Source organism: Lissotriton vulgaris, chromosome 1_1 (genome assembly GCF_964263255.1).
Source record: "Lissotriton vulgaris chromosome 1_1, aLisVul1.2, whole genome shotgun sequence".
Taxonomy (NCBI): Eukaryota; Metazoa; Chordata; class Amphibia; order Caudata; family Salamandridae; genus Lissotriton; species Lissotriton vulgaris.
The window spans coordinates 259,985,393-260,006,795 of NC_141685.1; the positions used below are offsets into that span (position 1 = coordinate 259,985,393).

At 43.4% G+C, this 21,403-nt stretch overlaps 1 protein-coding gene across 1 annotated transcript in view; it reads left to right on the forward strand.

The window, feature by feature from the left end:
• LOC147746872 (neutral amino acid transporter 9-like) overlaps positions 1-21,403 on the forward strand; it is a 316,543-nt gene that overhangs the window by 73,202 nt on the left and 221,938 nt on the right. Inside the window, exon 6 of the mRNA XM_086925062.1 lies at positions 13,669-13,776. Within this exon, the coding sequence (XP_086781188.1) occupies positions 13,669-13,776 (108 nt within the window). The remainder of the gene's footprint in view (positions 1-13,668; positions 13,777-21,403) is intronic.

The following is a 21,403-nucleotide window of genomic DNA, read 5'->3' on the forward strand; positions in this document are numbered from 1 at the left end:
GTTTTGGGGTACAGGGTTATTTTTATGGTTCGGGCTAGGTTTTGGTTTTGGGGTGGAGGGGTATTTTTAGGGTTCAAGGGTAAGTTTGGGTTTTGGGGTACTGGGGTATTTTAAGGGTTCAGGGCTAGGTTTGGGTTTTGAGGTACAGGGGTATTTTAGGGTTCAGGGGTAGGTTTGGTTTTTGGGGTACAGGGGTATTTTAAGGATTTAGGTATAGGTTTGGGTTTTGGGTACAGGGCATATTTATAGGGTTAAGATGGGTTAGTGTTTAAGGGTGTTGGGGTATTTTAAGGAGTAACAGTGGGTTTTGATTATGGGGTGTTTGAGTATTTTAAGGGTTCAGATATAGTTTTGGGTTATGGGGTACAACAGTAGTTTTAGCGTTTAGGGATAGGTATGGGTTTTGGGGTACAGGCGTATTTTTAGGGTTCAGGGCTAGGTTTGGGTTTTGGGGTACAGGGGTATTTTAGGGTTCAGGGGTAGGTTTGGGTTTTGGGGTACAGGGTTATTTTTATGGTTCGGGCTAGGTTTGGGTTTTGGGGTGCAGGGGTAGTTTTTAGGGTTCAAGGGTAAGTTTGGGTTTTGGGGTACAGGGGTATTTTAAGGGTTCAGGGCTAGGTTTGGGTTTTGAGGTACAGGGGTATTTTAGGGTTCAGGGGTAGGTTTGGTTTTTGGGGTACAGGGGTATTTTTAGGATTTAGGTATAGGTTTGGGTTTTGGGGTACAGGGCATATTTATAGGGTTAAGATGGGTTAGTGTTTAAGGGTGTTGGGGTATTTTAAGGAGTAAGGGTGGGTTTTGATTATGGGGTGCAGGGGTATTTAAAAGGAGCAGGGTGGACACCCGAAGCTGGAAAATACAGAACCTGGGAAGAAAAGACAATGAAATATTTATCACAACACGCGCCCCGACCCGCACACGCCCACACCCCCAGCACACTATATGAAACATGGCAAGAAGGGCAGAATGTAAAACAACAGTTGACGGACAGAATGCAGAACAATGTCATACATTCACCCCAATACAGAGATCTGGGGCAAATTCCTTCATTTTTTTTGCACTCCACACCACCTCAACCTTGACGCTGTGCCTCATCGGAACATTCCAAACACAACTGCCAAGGCATGTCTTTCCTGGACATGACTCAAGCATCCTAGAACTGATTTCTGGCTATCAACCATCTTCAGCCAGGATAGCTTGACTCCAGTGGTCTGGAGAGCATGGGACTCATATCTGAGCATACCCATCCCACTCGGGGTGACAAATGCAAAAACAACAGTTGATGGACAGAATGCAGAACAATGTCATACATTCACCCCAGTACAGAAATCTGAGCCTAAATCCATCGTTTTTTTGCACTCCACACCACCCCAGTTCAGACATGGCCATATGCAAATCAGCCTTGACCCTGTGCCTCATGGGAACAGTCCAGCCCGAAGGGCGGAACGTTCCACACGCCCCCAGCATTTGTCACGCCCCCCCAGCACAAGCCCACAGCACAAGGCAGACACGCCCACAAGGGACTACTTTGCTGGCACGGTTCTTTTACTTTTTAAATGTATATGGTGGGCGTCTGCATAGCCTATGTCCTTCTGCTGCAACTGCCCTTTCCAACGCTGTATTGGGTGTTGCGATTGGGGGTGTACTTTTCGAGTTTACCTGGCTCAAAGAACACAGCTTTCTCTTTATAATAGTAGTATAGATATAGATGGATCAAGCTGCAGTTCACCTCATGTCCCTAGATGGCCCTGATGATGCAAATGCAATAGCATTTAAAATATTATATATCAAGCTGCAGTTCACCTCGCCGTCCCTAGATATCCCTGATGAGGCAAATTCAATAGCATTTAAAATATTATACATCAAGCTGCACTTCACCTCGTCGTCCCAAGATGTCCCTGATGAGTAAAATTCAAAAACATTGAAACCCTTTCATGAATGCTAAAAAATATGCTAAGCTTATCCCATAATGCTTTGCAGGACCTTTTAGTTGTATTTTTGCCCATAACTGTGCTTGGGGTGGTTCTAAGAGAATGGGACCTCCACTGAATTACTATTTAAAGGGAGCAGGATGTATAGAACCTGGGAAGAAAAAACAACACTCGTGACGGAATGCCCCACCCCCGGGTTTGTCACGCCCCCAGCACACACCCACAGCACAATGCAGACACGCCCACAAGGGACTACTTTGCTGGCAGGGTTCTTTTACTTTTTAAATGTATTTGGTGGATGTCTGCATAGCCTATGTCCTTCTGCTGCAACTGCCCTTTCCAACGCTGTATTGGGTGTTGTGATTGGTGCTGTGGTTCCCGAGTTTACCTGGCCAAAAGGTGCAAGTTCTCTCGTTATAATAGTAGTATAGATAAGACATGCATGATTGGGTTACAGTTTAACAGAGACCTCTCCTTCACTGCCCTTACCTGCGCCGCACGCCACACGCCTCCCCTCCAACCCTGGTGTATGAGTGGAGGGCGGACCGGGCTGAGCGAGACACACCCACTGACACCGCCTCTCAGTATATATTATGAGCACTGCAAGAATGCGCAGCGGACACGCGCAGCGGGCGCGCTGAAGGCACGCCAAAGGCAAGCCCGTCTGCGCCGGTTCCGGGCCAAGGGCCACAACCCCTGGTAAAATTAACCCCCATAGAAGGAGAACAATCTACTCTGCTGATGAGCTACTCCTATTAAGACCTAAATTCTGCTGTAGCCCTATCCCTCAGCTAGCAGAAACCAAAGACTGCGCAAATTGCCAACTCAAGTTTGAATTCACACGCTGTAGAAGCATGACGCCATGTATTCATATTACCATTCCTGAAATAAAATCTTTCAGGGCAGGACTTATTAACGCCCGATCACTAGTGAAACACAACTCAGAAACAGCAGACCTCATTGAGGATAAAAAGCTGGATGTATTTTTTATTACCGAGACCTGGGCTGACGAAGCCTCGGATATAGACCTGCTATTAGTGATCCCGGAAGGATATACAATAACCAGAGCAGACAGAAAAAAGAAACGAGGGGAGGGACTAGCAATCATTGCTAGAAATGAACTTCAGATGAAGGGCTGCAAATTAGGCAGCACACCTGATTGCGAAACATTGTTCTTTAATATCAAATTAACACAAAATTATACTTTCAATGGCCTACTAATTTATAGACCACCAAAAGCCAAAACCAACTTGACGGCCACACTGAACCCCTTTTTAGAAACTAGTTTACAATACCCTGACTTTAGTATTCTGGGGGATTTTAATTTCCACCTGGAAAAGAATGACGATCCAGGGACAGCAGCGCTGACCGACTCAATGAACAATATGGCCCTTGTACAACTAGTGCATAAGGACACGCACAAAGCAGGTCACACCCCAGACGGCATATTTACATCTAACAAAGATATTAAAGTCATAGACTGTCTCCCCGTCATATGGTCAGACCACAAAGTCATAATTTTCTCTATAACTCTGGATCACATAGAGGAAACTACGACCTTTCAGAATCATGACAAACCTACCTCTTATCTGGACTTGTCAAAATTAGATACTTCTTAATTACGAGGACATCTTGCGTCACACGTACCTACTTTGGACCCAGAAAGTAACAAAGCACCTGACCAAATATTACAATGGATAACAGCAGCAGTAAATATAGCTGCACCATTGAAAAAAGCTATATTCAGGAAAAAACAACCTTCCCAACCCTGGTTTTCAGAAACTCTAAGGACGCAGAAACGAGTTTGCAGAAAACTAGAAAGGACATGGAGAATAAGCTACGCCCAGATAGTAAAACCGAATATAAAATCTCCCTGAACATCTATAAAAAAATGATATTTACAGCAAAAAGTCAGTATTTCACTGTAAAAATAGAAGAGGCAAAAAACTCTAGCCGAGAACTATTCTCCACTGTAAAAAAATTATCCAAAATAAATGTAAATAAGAATATGCCAGCCAGTACGGAGTTCTGCAATACTCTGGGTCAGTTCTTTGTCGACAAAGTGACTCGGGTCTATGAATCCTTTAATGCAACCAACCCACAGACCCCCGCCCCACACAAAATAAGCCAAAACGAAAACTCGGTCCCCAGAAAAACACCTAAACCACCACCATTTAAGTTCTACATCCCTGAGAGAGAACAGGTCCACCAAGTAATTATGACTACAAATTCCGGGGCATGTTCAGATCCTTGTCCACCAAAAACTTTCCACCTCTTCCCAGAACTGCTCAGCGAGAAAATGGTAGAACTTTTGGGCCACATAGTGAACTCAGGTTCCTACCCCGACCTCTGGAATTTAACATCAGTCTTACCTTTGTTAAAAAAAAAAAACCTAGACCCAGAAGAACCGGGAAACTACAGGCCAATAGCCAGTATTCCCTTTTGTTCCGAGGTAGTTGAGAAGCTCTTGAACAAACAACTTGCCCAGTTTATCACCGAGGCAGACATCCTTGACCCGTCCCAGTACGGTTTCCGTGAGGGACACGGTACTGAGACAGCCCTGCTGATGGCGGTGGAAGAACTCAGGGGCGTGTTGGACGCCAGGAGGAAGGCCGCCTTGATTTTATTAGATCTCTCGGCGGCCTTCGACACAGTTAATTACAACACGCTCCTGAACCGATTAGCATCAGCAGGAGTACATAAGGATGCACGAAATATACTGGCATCTTTCCTAGACAATAGAACCTTCACAGTGGAACTAGGAGGGATAAGATCTAAACCCTTCAACTCACCCTGTGGGGTTCCGCAGGGATCATCATTAAGCCCTACGCTTTTTAATTTATATGTAGCACCACTAGCTGGAATTATCAGGGCAACGGGATTCCTGCCAGTGGATCACTGAAATAATATCGAGGGACAAAATATCGACTTGCAAAAATATCGTGGACAAAATATCGACAGTCAAAATATTGAGTTTGTATCTACAAACAGGTAAGTACAAAAATATCGAGTACAAAATATCGTTTACAATAATATAGTTGTAAAAAATATCGACTTTAATAAAAACAGTGTTAAATTAAATTAATATTCAAATTTAATTACAAAAATATACTTGAAAATACTTAAATTAACTTATAATAATTAAATATTAAATGAAAATAATAAAAACAATTTTTTACAATCTTATTTGTTAAAACATATATATATATAGTAACATACTATAATTAAATAAGATACTATTATATTACCGTACGATACCAGAAGTGTAAAAAATACTATTCCCACTCCAAAGAGTGCAAGCGTAGGGAAAGCATTGGATAGCGTAGGGGTTAAAAGTACTATTCCAACTCCAGTGGGTGCAACAGTAGGGAAAGCGTTGGATAGCTTAGGGGTTAAAATTACTATTCCCACTCCAGCGGGTGCAACAGTAGAGAAAACTGACCCTGAACCCAAAAAATACCCCTTTACCCAAGATCTGAAAACTGACCCTGAACCCTAAAAATACCCCTTTACCCAAAAACCCAAAACTGACCCTGAACCCTAAAATACCCCTTTACCCAAAACCTTAAAACTGACCCTGAACCCAAAAAATACCCCTTTACCCAAGAACTGAAAACTGACCCTGAACCCTAAAAATACCCCTTTACCCAAAAACTGAAAACTGACCCTGAACACTAAAAATTCCCCTTTACCCAAAAACTGAAAACTGACCCTGAACCCTAAAAATACCCCTTTACCCAAAAACTGAAAACTGACCCTGAACCCTAAAAATACCCCTTTACCCAAAAACTGAAAACTGACCCTGAACCCTAAAAATACCCCTTTACCCTAAAACTGAAAACTGACCCTGAACCCTAAAAATACCCCTTTACCCAAAAAACCAAAACTGACCCTAAACCCTAAAAATACCCCTTTACCCAAAAACCAAAAACTGACCCTGAACCCTAAACATACTCCTTTACCCAAAATTAATTAATATTATTTAATTACCAATTAATTATTAATTAACAATAACAATAAAGTAAATATATTAGCACATTAGCTGTAATTAATTTAATTTAATAATTAATATTGTTTCCCAATTAATTAATTGACAATAACTAAAAATTATATATATAAATAAATTACTCTAATTAATGTAATTAACTAATTAATATTATTTAATTACCAATTAATTACTAATTAAAAATATGTACAAAATTATATTAATTAATTAACTAATTATTTTAATTAATTATTAATTTAAATTATTTACAAACATATATTAATTAATTAATTATTATTAAATTACTCCCCACCCTTATCCCCTATTAACCCAACATCCCGCTCCTAAACATTAACTACAATTTATATTACAATTAATATTACTGTTAATAAAAAAAATTCTTTTTTTTTAAACCTTTTTTCTACATATTATCGATATTTTTTACTTTGACTATTTATGAATATTTTGTCTTGTCAATTTTTTTGAGTCGATATTTTTGTACTCAATATTTTTTTATCATTATTTTATTCAATATTTTGACCAACGATATTTTTGTTATCGATATTTTATTATTGTCGATATTTTTACCTCGATATTTTGTCCATTCGATATTTTGGAGTCGATATTTTGTCTGTGCACCCCTGCCAGTGTCATACGCGGATGACACGCAAATTCTTATGCCAATCAAAAATGACAGATCTAATAACGCAGACAAGTTTAAAAACTGCATGACACAGGTCAGCCAGTGGATGGAGCAGAACTGCTTAAAACTGAATGGGGACAAGAGTGAGGTCATGTTACTGGGAACAAATGCAGAAATTTGGTCACCAGATTGGTTGCCGGCCGATTTGGGAAACTGTCCGTCACCCGTAACTAAAGTCAAAAACTTAGGAATCATGCTAGATAACAGGCTCACCTTCGATGCCCAAACCAGCAAATTAGCATCTACTATGTGGTTCATCCTAAAAATGATCAGGAAACTAGTGCCGTATATTCCTCTGGATTCTCGTAAAACTGTAGTGACCACCTTAGCCTTGTCAAGACTCGATTACGGGAACGCATTATACGCTGGGATGCAGGCACAACATTTGAACAAACTACAACGCCTGCAGAATTCAGCAGCACGCCTAATCCTAGACATCCCTAAAACAGAACACATATCACACCATCTGGATACCTTACATTGGCTCCCACTGGCAAAACGAATAAGGTTTAAATCACTATGTCTAACATATAAGGCACTCCAGGGTAAGAGACCCCTGTTCCTCAGAACCCACCTAAAGTCATATACCCCATCAAGAGAATTAAGATTAAGCCAGGAAAAAGTGGTACAAGTCCCTAGGTTCAAACAGGCAAGATGGGGGGGCAGAAGCTTTATGCTGCATGCTGTTAAAGACTGGAATCGTCTTCCCCTTGCTATCAAGTACTGTACCTCCCTGATGTAATTTAGGAAATCAGTAAAGACATGGTTCTTCAACCTCCGCTAAATCCAGCTCCTGCGACACCAGGACAAGGTCTTTTTCTTCAGCGCCAAGACGCCCAAGGGCATACGCGCGCTTTACAAAACCACAAATCAAATCAAATCAAATCATATCAATACAACCACCAAAAATATGTTCTTACAACTGCAACATTTGCAGGTGGCGATCCCCATTTAGGTTTTCCCACAAAATCTCAGTTGATTACCTTGGTGCACTCCAGACTTGACTAATACAACATCATTTAGACAGGGCACCCAAAAAATGCTGCCTGACTATTCTCTGGTCTGTAAAAATGTAATGACTGAGGGCCCGATTCACAGAATGAACTAAAGACTCAATTCTAAACGTTCTACTATTTTGGTATTCACAGAATGCACTTACTACTTTTGGCATTCACAGAATGCACTTACTACTTTTGGTATTCACAGAAGTTAGGATTTTGTCTTAAGTTTGTCTTAAGTCTGTCTTAAGACAAACTAAAGACAAAATCCTAACTTCTGTGAATACCAAAAGTAGTAAGTTTAGGATTGAGTCTTAAGTCCATTCTGTGAATCGGGCCCATAATCTCAGACGGGAAATCTCTATACTAGCTAGACATCAAGGCAGATCATAAGATGCTAGCTGTACCCTACATCATCTCTTCTAAAGCTGTCCACACAGAATTAACTTGCCATCTGTCCAACATAACCTAAAATATACTGGACTAGATCCATTCACAAGTAGGGTCATGACTTGAAACCTTATGCCTATACATGTAAGACTGAAGGTCACTCCAACTATTCCATATGTATATGCATTCCTGACCTATTTGTGTGTTCGTTATTTTTCAAACAGGCAAGTCCAATTCATGTTAAGTCACTGCCAATTCAGGGAGGTATGCATTACAGAGTTAGCCTGACCAGCCCTAAACTGAGTAGTAACCTGTGGTGCTGGGCCTGGCAGAGGTTGTCCATGGTAAATCAGTAGTGTGAGTCATCTTTTCATAGCTGTGTTAGGAGGAAGACCAGCTGGAGGTTCCTTGCTTACTACTAAAGTATATACATCCTGCAGGTCCCTTGATGCAGACGCTTGAGAATGCATCATTGTATGGATGAATGTACTGTTGTACTTTACATGTTGCTGTTAGCTGGGTGGTGGCAGAACATTATTAAACATGGCTTCAGTAGATAGATGCTTTCACCTTTAGAAAGGATGTGTAAAGGTAGGATTGGTTGTCAGTGTCTGTGCATTTTAAGTGTGGTGTGAACTTTGGACTAGATTCATCTATGTGTGCATCAGCATCTAGACTCTATTCGCATACAGGTTTGCAGCATCTTGGCACAACCAAGGGAAGCAGTTTGAGCATGCAGTGAAAAGAGATGAGCATCACGTCCTGAATGGATGTTGAGTCTGGTACATTAATCACAGTTTAGTATATGAGTGGCATCTGGAGCCTTCTTGATGGGAAGGAATGCTCAGCCAATTATCCAGCGGATAGGTAGAAACTACATCTGTCATAGGCATCTTTCTTTCTCTGTGATCCCCTCTGGTGTGACTGGAAGGGGATACAACATGGGGCCTGTGTACATCTATGACTTCCATCACTGGCGTTTAAAAATATGATTGTAAGATACAGATTAGGGCTCTGGTGACTCTCTAAAGAGAACCTGTGGCAGAATATTGTAGCAGCCATATAATCTTTGGGGCAGATTTACAAGCCCCTTGCGACACTTTTACGCCGCTGTTGCTTCACTTTTGTGACGCAGCAGCGGCGTAAACCATGCGCCACGTTGCCACTTATTTACAACGTGATGCATCTAGGTAGGTGCGTCAAGTTGTTAAGGCCTGCGCCACATTATACCTGCGTCAGGTTTCATGTGGGCGTTCTGTAGCTGGGTGGCCGTTCCCTCGCAGGAAAGCCACGTAAAACTGACGCAGTGAAATCTACAAGATTTCACTGAGTCAGTTTTACTATGCTGCTGCGTCAAATCCTTACACCTGCTTGAAGCAGGCGTAAGGAGTGAGGCACCATGTTGAGTATGGGGGGCCCCTGTGCATTGCAGATGTTGTGTTGCGCTTGCGACACGACTCCAGCAATGCGCCGCCCGTGCGCCTCAAGATGCGTAAATGCGACGCATCTGTGGTGGCGCAAGGGGGGTTACATGATGCATCTGTTCTGGTGCATCCCTGCTGATTTGCAGAGATGCGCCAGAAGACGTAAATATGCCCCTGTCTTTAGGCTGAGGCACTTTCAATTTCAGCATGAAATGGCAAATTAAAAGTTAGTTGACCCGCTGGTCAAATTATTTCCCCCTGAAGTAAGTCCTGCATCCATGTCGGTTGATGGCTCGAGGGAAAATAAAGAGATAGTGAGTCTGCCATTCCATAGCCACACGAGTAGGTCTGCCAAACCGCCTTTTAATTCTAAAGACAGTACCCCACCACTGACCCCACCTCAAAAAGCAAAAGCAGCATTGAGTCGTTTATGGACCTATTTTCTTCTCCACCGCAGTTCTTGACATTGTGGAATTTGTGGCACTGACAGAACAGACACTTCAGGAAAGGTGTGGAGGGTGGGGGTTGATGCAGCCCATCCAATGCCTATCCTGCAAGGGTCAGACCCATCAGGGTTTTCCCAGCAGTGTTTCCAGCAGTAATTCCAGTAATAGGAAAACCACATTCCCCAACTACTCAGAGCGGCAGGGGAACCAAGAGAAAGGTGGTCTGAGCTGTCGCCAATTTTGTTGGCTGCTCATAGTAGCACATGATTACAGTTGGACCCCCATTACATGTGGTCTGCATTACAAGCTCCTCATGAACACCAAAGATTGGGAGTGTTGCACTCATCCATTCCAGATGTTGACAATAAATGGATCAGGACATGCCACATGTAAAACTAGTGTTCACCTTAAACATATTTATTGATTAAGGCCAATGGACAAACTGTGATTTGCCTAAAGTTAAAAGAAAGATGTCTTAGCACATGAAGACAGATGGAAATGGTGAAATAAAGGTGGTGATGTACAATGAAGTGACGGAGCGTGTTGTTAGCCTCCTAGGCTTAATGACACACTTGGCCACTTTTGAAACGCAAGGCTGCACCATATGTACAAGAATGTGGTGCAGCCTTGCGTTGCCCCCTGCGATGGCGATAAGTTTAACAACTTAGCGCCAATGTAGATACCCTTGCAGCAGGTGCAAGGGTGTCTGTGTGCAGGGTAGAATTGGTTATGTGTAGTAAGGTGTCCCTTCCTAAACATAAACAATCCTAAAATGCCATTTTATAACTTACATGTGTGCTGCTTCATGCAGCACACATGAAAGTTACAAAATGGAATTTTTTTAAAAGGTTTGTTTATGTACATGAAGGGACACCTGTACATAAACAAAACATGAAATTGAGCTTTTTCTATGTGTGCTGCACAAGGCAGCTCACATGGAAAAAGCAAAAACGAGGAGATGTAATGCATTTCTCCTCGTTTCACCAACTTAAGACCAGGATTTTCCTGGTCTTAATTTCGGCGCTGCCTCCTATGTACACCAACCTCTTACATAGGGGCAGCGTCAAATACAATGGGTGTTGTGGTGGGACACCCACCACAACACCCACTGCACGCCCCTTTCACACTTAACATAGTGTAAAAGGGTGCCTTATGTACAAGGCTGCGTTAAGTTACGTTAAGTGGCTTAACGCTGCCATGCACATAGTAAAGGCCCCTATCGCCACGGGAACGTCACAAAATGTGATGTTTCCCTGGCAAAACGGGCTTGTACATATACCCCAGTGTTTGTAATTCACAGCTTTCACTTGGTCTGACAGTATGAGCATGTTACACAACCAGGAAGTAACACAACCTTGTAGTATATCTTTGGCATGTAATAGATGTTCATGATTTTGGAAAATCACCTGCATTGCAGAAGAAAAGTTAAATTCTTGGGGGCGTGGCTTGGACGGCAATGTGGACGGTTGTCTGAGTCCGTCAGCTCCGGAGTCCTGAGGTGATTAGCGGCGATTTTTATCCAGAGAGACAAGTTTGATCCAGAAACAAAGACAATCAACCAGCATCGGAACAACTGAGGAACAGAAGTTTCGTAGAAAGAAGTAAGGCGGTGCCCCTGGGACGGAATATTGGCTGATGTGCTCACCCGAGGTGCGTGAAGTAGGCGCGAGGCAAAGTGGCGGCAGGGAATCTCAAGCGGGGATAGAAGAAGGAGGTGAGCTCCGGCAGCAGCGTCAGCTACACCCAGAAACTCACATAGTCCTCCTCCATAACCACCAAACACAATCTCCCCACCAGACTCACCGCGCTCGCACTCACACAACAAACCCCAAGCACCACAGAGTCGCCGAGCATAGAAGGGAGATCAAAGGAAAGCGAAACCGATACCTAAGCAAGGCGCGGCCATTGCAGCACGGACAGGATGATCGGGGGAGCGTGCAAGGGAAAAGTTTTGGAGGTGCTGGGAGCAACGCTACAGACACTCGAGTGAGCACAAGACCACAGCCAACACCGCCTATACCTACCTGGCCCACAGATAATACCCAGGATACAGCAATCACCCGAGGAACACCGGGCAAAATCGAAAGCGAAACCAGTCCCAATAAAGGGCGCCGCCATTACCGGAGGTGCACAAAGGAGAAAAAAAGAGAAGCAGGGAGCGAGAGTGGCGAGTGGACCAGTACGAGCGAAACTAAAAACAAAGGAACAGACATAGCCCGTGAACAAGCAAAGCAAAGCGAAAGGCGCACAACAGGCAAGGGAAGTTTTTGCGCCGCAAACGCACCACCATGGAAGGAAGCTCGCCAAAAACAGCACGGCGCCCCTGGCCCCAGGGGAAGGGTGAGGAGAAAGGGGAGAAGGCAGCAAGCTGCAAGGCGCCAGCCACATATGAGAGGCTACTAGACCCGCACGTAAAAGGAAAGGAGTGCATGGGTCGCAATTAAGCCTACCCGGTCCTGCTACACAAACCTACGCCAGAGAGTAGGCAAGCTCCAACACGAACGCATAAAAAGAACAAGAAACCTCAAGCTGATCAGAGGCGAAGACACAGAAAGAGAGAACAATAAAAGGCACATAGCGCACACAGCCTCAGCGCTGGCAGGTGCTAAAGCCAAAACGAGGACAGGGAACATAAGAGAGACGAGCAGGTACAGGAATAACCACCCAACCCAGGCACCAAGGGGCGAACCGACAAGAGTAATACCAGCGTACCAAAAGGAAGGCAGACTAAGCCACCTCCAATCTAGAAGAGGCATCCGCGATATGGCGGGACAAGAGGGGAAGCCAGGCAACGACACTAAAAAGCATAGGAAGGAGTCGCCCTAATCACCACTCAAACAAAGGAGCGAAACAACCCTAGACACAATCCTAAAGAGGGTCAATGAGGGCAACGCAGTGGCCAAGCAGACAAAAGTCACGATTGACAATATGCAGCTGGAACTGACAGCAAAATAAGTCTTGGCTGAAGGAGAATACCTCATAGGATTTACCTCCACTGGACAATTTCCATGTTGAGAAAGTAGAACTTATTCATCTACAAGGGGGTGATATTTTCAAGTAATACGTATTATTATAGTACACTTGAATTCTTATTAGGCAACATATAGTTTGTGGGCCCGATTCACAGAATGAACTTAAGACTCAATCCTAAACTTACTACTATTTTGGTATTCACAGAATGCACTTACTACTTTTGGCATTCACAGAATGCACTTACTACTTTTGGTATTCACAGAAGTTAGGATTTTGTCTTAAGTTTGTCTTAAGACAAACTTAAGACAGACTTAAGACAGACTTAGTTAGGATTTTGTCTTAAGTCTGTCTTAAGTCTGTCTTAAGTATGTCTTAAGTCTGTATTAAGTCTGTCTTAAGTCTGTCTTAAGACAAACTTAAGACAGAATCCTAACTTCTGTGAATACCAAAAGTAGTAAGTTCATTCTGTGAATGCCAAATTAGTAGTACGTTTAGGATTGAGTCTTAAGTTCATTCCGTGAATCGGGCCCACTGTGTGTTAGGTTAACATTGTTGGCCAGCGTTCTAACTAGGAGTGGAGTTAGTTACCTACACATGCCGTATGCTAGTTGATGTATCCTCATCACTACAAGGATTCTGTGACTGAATCATCCTAGCAGTCTTTGTTGCAAATTGTTTGGGCTTGCACATTGAACTACATGGTCCTTTCTACAGCCACCATCTATAGCTGTGTGCCTGCAATTGCCTCTGAATCTGCATAGTCTCACCTCCCAACCCTCATTCATGCCCCTTTCTCTGTTACTCTTCACCCTGTGCAGGAATCGTGTCTGTTGCATATCTCATTCTCTTGGTGACCGTAAAAGCCGCCCATTGGGGAGTCCAGATGAGGTTTTTCTGGTTCAAAGGCGACGACTTCTTCATTGCTGGTAAGAGTTTCCTATGCAGAATGATTTATACTGACGATTTATTCTGACATTTGTTTCTCACACAATGTAAGATGGGACACTCCTAGTAGTTCCTTACAGAAGACGCATGAGTTACGCAGCACATGATTCCCACAAAAAACTACATTTGACACCTCTGGTGTTTCTTACTTTCACAAAGTCCTGTTAGTTTCTCACCTATCAGCAAAGGTGTACCCAGAAAAATAAGCTATTCCCTTCTTTAAACTATATGACTACCACTGAGTAAGGGAACCTGCAATCCTGATGCTTTCAGGAGGGTCCTGAATAACTGTTTCCTATAGGAAAGCTAATTTCATTCCATCCATCCATCCATCCTTCCTTCCTTCCTTCCTTCCTTCCTTCCTTCCTTCCTTCCTTCCTTCCTTCCTTCCTTCCTTCCTTCCTTCCTTCCTTCCTTCCTTCCTTCCTTCCTTCCTTCCTTCCTTCCTTCCCTCCCTCCCTCCCTTCCTTCCTTCCTTCCTCCCTCCCTTCTTTCCTTCCTTCCTTCCTCCCTCCCTTCCTTCCTTCCTTCCTTCCCTCCCTCACTCCATTTGCCTTTCCTTCCTTACTTGAATTCCTCTTTCTGCAATCACTCTATTTGCCTCTAACATTTTCATTGTGATTTTCTTCATTCCTCTGTCTCTCTTGAGCCATGTTTGGTTGTCTTACCATCTTTTGCACCATCCCAAAATTGTTTCATGGTATTTTCTTTCAATTGTGTATTAGTTTCTGCTGTGGTTGTTCAACAAAAAACACACAGTTTACAGTTAAGAAGAGCCATAAAATTAATTCAATCTTTCTATTTACACTTCGCTCAAGCTGGTATAATCGATGCTTCACTACACCAAGACCCATACGTAAATATGTTTGATTTATAAATGATTGCAAACATCAAACAACACCTTACACTCTGTTGTTAATTGCACCATTAACCAACAATCCTGGGCGTTGTTATACAGCTAGGAATGACTAAGACTCAGTGGGTGATCGTCTGAAAGTAAAGAAATGTATTGAACCGTGAGATATCTCACAAAAACAAGTCATGATTTATGGATAGATCTGGAGAAAAATGTGTTACTTCAGTGAATTTAATTCTGAAGAATCTAGGTGCAACCTTTCCTGCACTGCTTTGTGTTTCAGTTTAATTCTATCCAACTCACCCATCGTTTTGTGCAGTTACATGTAATACAAATATTTTTAAGACACCCTTTGTGTGGTTGTGCTAACACTAATACTTGATGTTCTGGTGGAGTATGGACACTTGATGTGTGATGCATATTTTTGTGGCAGGAATGCACTTTATTCCCCATATACTGCTGCTTAGGCCAGTCACTGAGAATTAGGACCAGTCTATGAACCATTGTAAGACACGAATCACACCTATTGTTCATCAGAAATCCCTGAACAAAAGAGGTTTCACCTAATTCTTGTTGTCCAGCACTCCCACCAGGATAATTAACATCCACTAACAATGAAAACAATATGCCATGTGCTCCTCCATAGTGTATTCTATGTATCTTCATAAGGTGTCTCAGACACACAAAGATGTATTATGCTTGAAAAATAGAGAAACCCTGAATACAAAATATAGGAGTTTCAACAATATGGACTCAGTCCTCACCATCCAGAATCAACACTCTTCAAGCAGAAAAGTGGCTTTGTTCTATGACCATCAACCAGCATATGTTGCAGGCTTCACCTAGCACACAAGAGGCTTACTCACACGGGTTAATCCCAAATCAGATCTCACTTTGCAGGACAAGGAGATAGATCCTAACGGCAGGTTTGCCGTAACTAGGTACCAAGCAGAGGGATTTGGGACAAAATTAGTGAACATATATCGTCCTAACTATGATGATCCACAATTTTATCATGCACTGGTGGTGCGTATGCTCAAGGCAGATGACCTTCCGCAAATCTGGGGGGGGAAGACTTCAATTGCGTATTAGTTCCCACTAGCGACAGGTCTAGGGGCCAGCCCAGTTGGCCGGGAGCAGCAGCAGGAGCTATCATGTACAAGATGGACCAGCTGGGGCTGGTCGATGTTTGGAGACAGAGTCCCAACACCTCTCAAGGGTTTACACATTATTCGGTACCTTATGACACTCACACTGGGGATGACTAATGGTGATAACCAGAAGTCTCTCCCCCACGTCACAGCTTGCGAGCCCCTTCCTAGGACCTACTCAGATCACTCTCTGGTTCTGTTAGAATTGGAAATGCCTGCAGAACGCTTTGCACCATTCACATGGAGGTTCCCCCCATTACTCCTTGCTAGATCAGGTGTTTTGCGCAGAAAGGGCCACATCCATTGAGTCCTTTTTCAGGGAGAATATTGGTTCGATCACCTCTATCTGGACAGTCTGGGAAGCCTTCAAGATGTTTATCAGGGGGGAGCCTATATCAAAACATGCTGTTGTACTGCATTCTATTCAGAATAGGCTCACAAGGCTAGAGACAGAAATAGCGTGTTTGGAACAGGAACACCAAAGAACCGTAGTCAATAAGTGCTTAGACGACATTAAACAAACCCTAAAAGAGTACCATGATACAGCAGATAGTGAGGGCAAATATCTGGGCAAAGATGCAACAGCACAAATATATGGGGAGGGTGAGCACCCTGGTGCCCTGCTTGCCAACCTACAGCGCCCTCAAAGGGATGCTCGCACTTCAATGTAATGCGCAGCCTCCGCTAGCAGAGCGGAGTTCATTACCCTCGGTTTCACTATTGTCAAGGTTGTTGGGGAGGATAGCAGACTTATCTACGACTCGACAGGAATTGCTGACAGATTCCGCAGATATTATGCGGAGCTGTATAGATCTCTCATAACCCATGACGATAAAGCAACAGGTGACTACTTAGCGCATATACAGATGGCATGGCTTAAGGACTCACACAGAGAATATTTTGTGTCCCCTCTGGACCCTAGGGAAGTACGGGTGGCATAGTCAATGTGAGGTGGATCGGCTCCAGGATTGGACGGACTGACTGTCACTTTTTACCAAACCTTCATAGATCTGCTTATATTGCATCACGTCTCTGTGTTTGAGGAGATGGCAGAACTCAAAGTGATGCCCGCTTGATCAGAGAGGCTTCAATAGTCATCCTTCTCAAGCCTCATGTAGTGAAAACGCAATTATGTCACACAGTGGGGAACTAGTATTTAAACTACATCAACTGTCGGCAGCGTTTCGATCCTGTTATAATGAAGGATCATCATCAGGACAACCAATGTACTGCCTGAATATACAAGCCTGTAATTAAAAAGGGGAAACAAAAAGACACAAGGGACATTTGTTTAAAATCTCACCTCGACCTACGGTACATAGCATAAAGGATTTTCACGCCATGCCTTAAGGTGAAGAACTACCATACGTGCAGGTGATTGCCATGTCAAGTGACATTCATCCAGAGAATACATGGTTGTGACAAGAGAACAGTTTATGAGGTGCTGTGTTGGAATATTGAAGGCTGTGGTGGGCAGTGAACCAAGCCGGGTTGTTACATAAGGTGTGATAAGCAGTGAAGAGGTCGGGGTCAGAATACTTAATTTCGAAGGAGGGGGGTCCTGCGGAGTGTTGATCAGCAGACTAGCCATTTTCTAAGACCAAGTATGGTATGTGACATAATCACGTTTTCACTACATGAGTAAAGCTAGGTTGATTTTTTCCATTTTCTCTAGTGTCTCACAAATTGTAAAATTGCCTGAGAAACCTCCCACCCTGTGTATACTGTTTGTCTAGCCTTGTTGTTTGTTGTGGATACAGGACTGTGTCCCACTATATATATGTTCTTTTGAAATTGCTTTCTATTTTTGTCATTTATTAAACCATAGGGTCCAGCTGGACACCTTACTTATTATAGCGCAGATTGTGGCCTATAATTATTTAAAGTTTGCAAATTTTTTTGCCAAGGACTGTTGTTGACTTATAATACTAATACCCCTGGTCCTTGCTTACCCAGTGTGTTCCCTTGTTCCTCAAAGTGCTATCCATGTTTTCAGCAACTTTGCGCGGCCCATGACAAAGTAGACTGATTGCTACTGAAGAAGGACTAGGGGGCATATTAGCAAGGGCAATATCGCCACTTTAGCAGCGCTTTTTGCCGCTAAATCTGCAATATTTTTATCGCCCTATCAGCAAGCTGTCACCAACAGTAGTTAGCGACAGCTTTCTGGCGATCGCGACCGGTTTGGGGCCCGCTTTGCATGTCCGTGATATTTATCGCTAATGACAGGCAAAGTGGGCGTACCCAAATTGTTAGCGACTGAAAGCAGTCGCTAACACAGCTATCGCGTATTAGCAATGCAGGCGAAGCGATAAAAAAAGTCGCATTAAGAGCGATTATCGCTGGAATCTAACGCCTGCTAAATATATGACTTCCTTGTTTCTTCAATGGGAGGTGGATTGTCAAGTTAAGTCCCCATTGGCGTTAATGAGTGACTATCGCTGGATTTCCAGCGATATTCAGGCATTTCGCAGCTATCGCTGGATATATTAGCACAATGGAGATAAACGTTGCTAATAGCATGTTTTATCCGCTAACATATCCAGCGATAGGCAGCGATAACAATAAACGCGCTAAGCGTGTTTTGCAATAAATATCGCAATTCCTTGCTAATATGCCCCCAGATCTTTAATATGCTACTTCTTAGTCACATTTAGCTTGCTGTGCTTGGACTTGGTCTGGGCCATACTAAAAAGAAAATAAGAGTCAAGTGTTAGCTTTTGCCTAGTGACAATACAACCTAAGTATATGTTCCTTACACTGAATGACATATATAATATTAAGTCCCATATGGGCACCGGACATGGTGAAATTGAGACATCACTACCAAGAAGGAGTTCTATCAATAATGAGAGCAGTCATGATGTAAGCAAGCGGGATGCGGGTAGTTCCCATCATGTCTCGCATCTAAGAGGCTGCATCCAGGAAGCTGCACATGACCAAGATGGCATTCCATGGAGTACGCTAGGAGAGTGTGGCCAGCAGATTGGCAGAATATTGGCACGGAGCGGAGGAAAGGACGAGGCAACAAAGCCCATAATCACAGCCAGAGAGCTAATAAAATGAAGGAGTTTTGACCAGAGCTGGCAGAGAGGCAGGTGAGTGCGCAGCACAACGAAATTAGTCAGTGGTGAACCCAGAGTGCTACTTTAGGCTCCCCTCCTGGGGCGAAGCACACAGGGTGGGACCCAGGGAGACAGCCTACCTAAGTGAGCGTGCTATTTGTGGGCCCCCGGCACTCTCGCAGATGCCATGGTGCACCCTGCCCCGCAAAAACAAGCAGTAGAAGTTAACGCCATCTATTTAAAGCTACAGTTATCAGCCCGCTGGGACTATTAATTGCTCGGACCATTGGGATTTTTATTTAAAACAACTTAGTTAACTGCCCTTCCAAAACGCGTTGCACCACTATGCGAAACAATAGGGCGTGGACGTACTGTGACTAAACCTAAAGAGGCCAAAAGTACAAAAGGGCAACAGATTATGTAGAAAGAGAACAGCTGGAAGGTTGCTGAATTGGAGCATAATATGAAAACTTCACTACAACAATCAGGGCCCAAATGTGATGTCCAGCCTACAACTAACTGCTACTTCATGTAATGATTCTGCCTCTCATGAAAAAAATTGAGAAAAGCACACTTTAACTTCTGTCGACCAGACCCCAACTCCTGCTATGGCAGTATAAGCTCTTCTAGTCCTGTGGCGCCTTATGAGGCATCAAATATGGCAGAAAAACCTCCATATCTTTTGTTTAGCTCCCAGGTTCTTGGTCCACTGCATACAGGACATTAGACTGATGGCCCATTAAAGGGGTTAGAAGGGAAGATAAAAGAATTGGCACACTTGGCCTTAAGAAATGGCTAGTCTGCTGATCAACACTCCGCAGGAGCGTACGCAAGCATCCAGAATGGGGTGGGGGAAAGTGCAAGCTCTTCTTCTAAGCAGCAGTGTGAAGGAAGCCCCGGAACTGGGGAGGCTGTAGCAAAAACGGTCAGTTGGGGCTTGTGTCACGCACTGGGACAGCGCCAACACTCAAGTAGTGGTCGTGATATTGTGGGGGCTGTGGGCCTAGCACATTAATAACGACAGGAGCCTTGGGTGATTGCTAACTGCAGGTAGTTATCTCCGTCGCCAACTGGCCGACGTAAGCACGCCCCTGACCTTTTATTCACTGCGGGTCATGTGGTGCATACGTCACGTATCGCGTCATTACAGGGCTCATGATGCAGCAAATCATGGCCAAGGCGAAAGAGATGAGAAGTGCCCTGGATAAAGCTCACTATGAAGTACAGACTCAGCTCAGTATTGTCAGTCAGAATTTACTACAAGTCAACTCCTGACTAGCGCAAGCTGAACAACGTATATCAGACTTTCAGAATTGGATGAGTTAGAGAACATTTGTGGAAACAAATCTGCCGTTTCCAGGGATACCTGAAAATCAGGAGATTGACCAAGACCCAATTAAATTCATTTCAAACCTAATTCATCAATATGTTCTTCCGAACAACCAGAATAAGCCGAAAGATCTCACCATCATGCGGACTCAGCAGCTATAAGATCAAAAGGGTTCCGGATGGAAGATAAAAGTTGCTTTAACATTTATTCAGAAGTGTCCGCGACTGCAGCCTGGCAGTGAGGAAGTTTCAAAGCAATGATGGAACTCTTTAAGAGGCATGGAATTCAAGCAGCCTTGGTTCAGCAATCCAAATGAAAGATTCTGGTGGATGGTTGTTTTCGTGTACTGCGCTCAATAGATCCGGCAAATGAGTTTCTCTAATGACAACCGCAACAGCGGTGGCAAAGAGAGGATCATTCTAAAAGAGGGGTATGAAGGGAAGGGGAAAGAGAGTGACCAGGTTGGAGTCTGCGGATAAAATTAACTAAAACTATATATATGTGACCTGAGGCGCTCTAAATTGAAAAGTTCTAATCCCTTTTCCCCTTTTAAATAAAATGTCATCATGCGCAGTTTCTGTTTGCTCTTATTCTGTGTTCTCTCTTTTTTGTTTTTCTTCTTTAAGGCGGCTTCCTTGGAGGATAGCTTCTGAGTGCCATTCCAAGGCACTCTATAAAAGGGAGTGTGGGTGGGGGGCATCCCTGAGCATCAGTGGGTAAGGGCCCAAGATGCGGAGGGCCCTCCGGTATGGTCTATAACATGGGTAGGGTGAGGGAGGAGGGGAGGGGCATAAGAGCAAACAAAAATAAAGATGTGGCAGCTAAGGTACAGTGTAGAATGTATGTTTGTTTAGAGCACACAAGGTATCTATTTAATTTTAAGTATGCCTCATAAGTGTTTAAAAATGATTTCCTGCAATGTGAGCTGGTTTAATTATAGAGTGAAGCATCGATCTATGTTGCCCTGGTTTAAATTATTACAAGCTAAAATAATCTCAATATAGGAGACACATTATAAGGAATAGATGGCATACAAAGTGCACTCACCCCAATCACATTTACTCCCCCCTCTTAATAGAGACACCTGAGTCTTGTTTGGTTTCCGCAGTGTGTACATTTTTATTAAAATACAGTTCCAGGCCAATTACTCCATTGGCCTCCATTTCTTTATTATAAACTCTTAAAAACTTGTTTCTCAACATCACA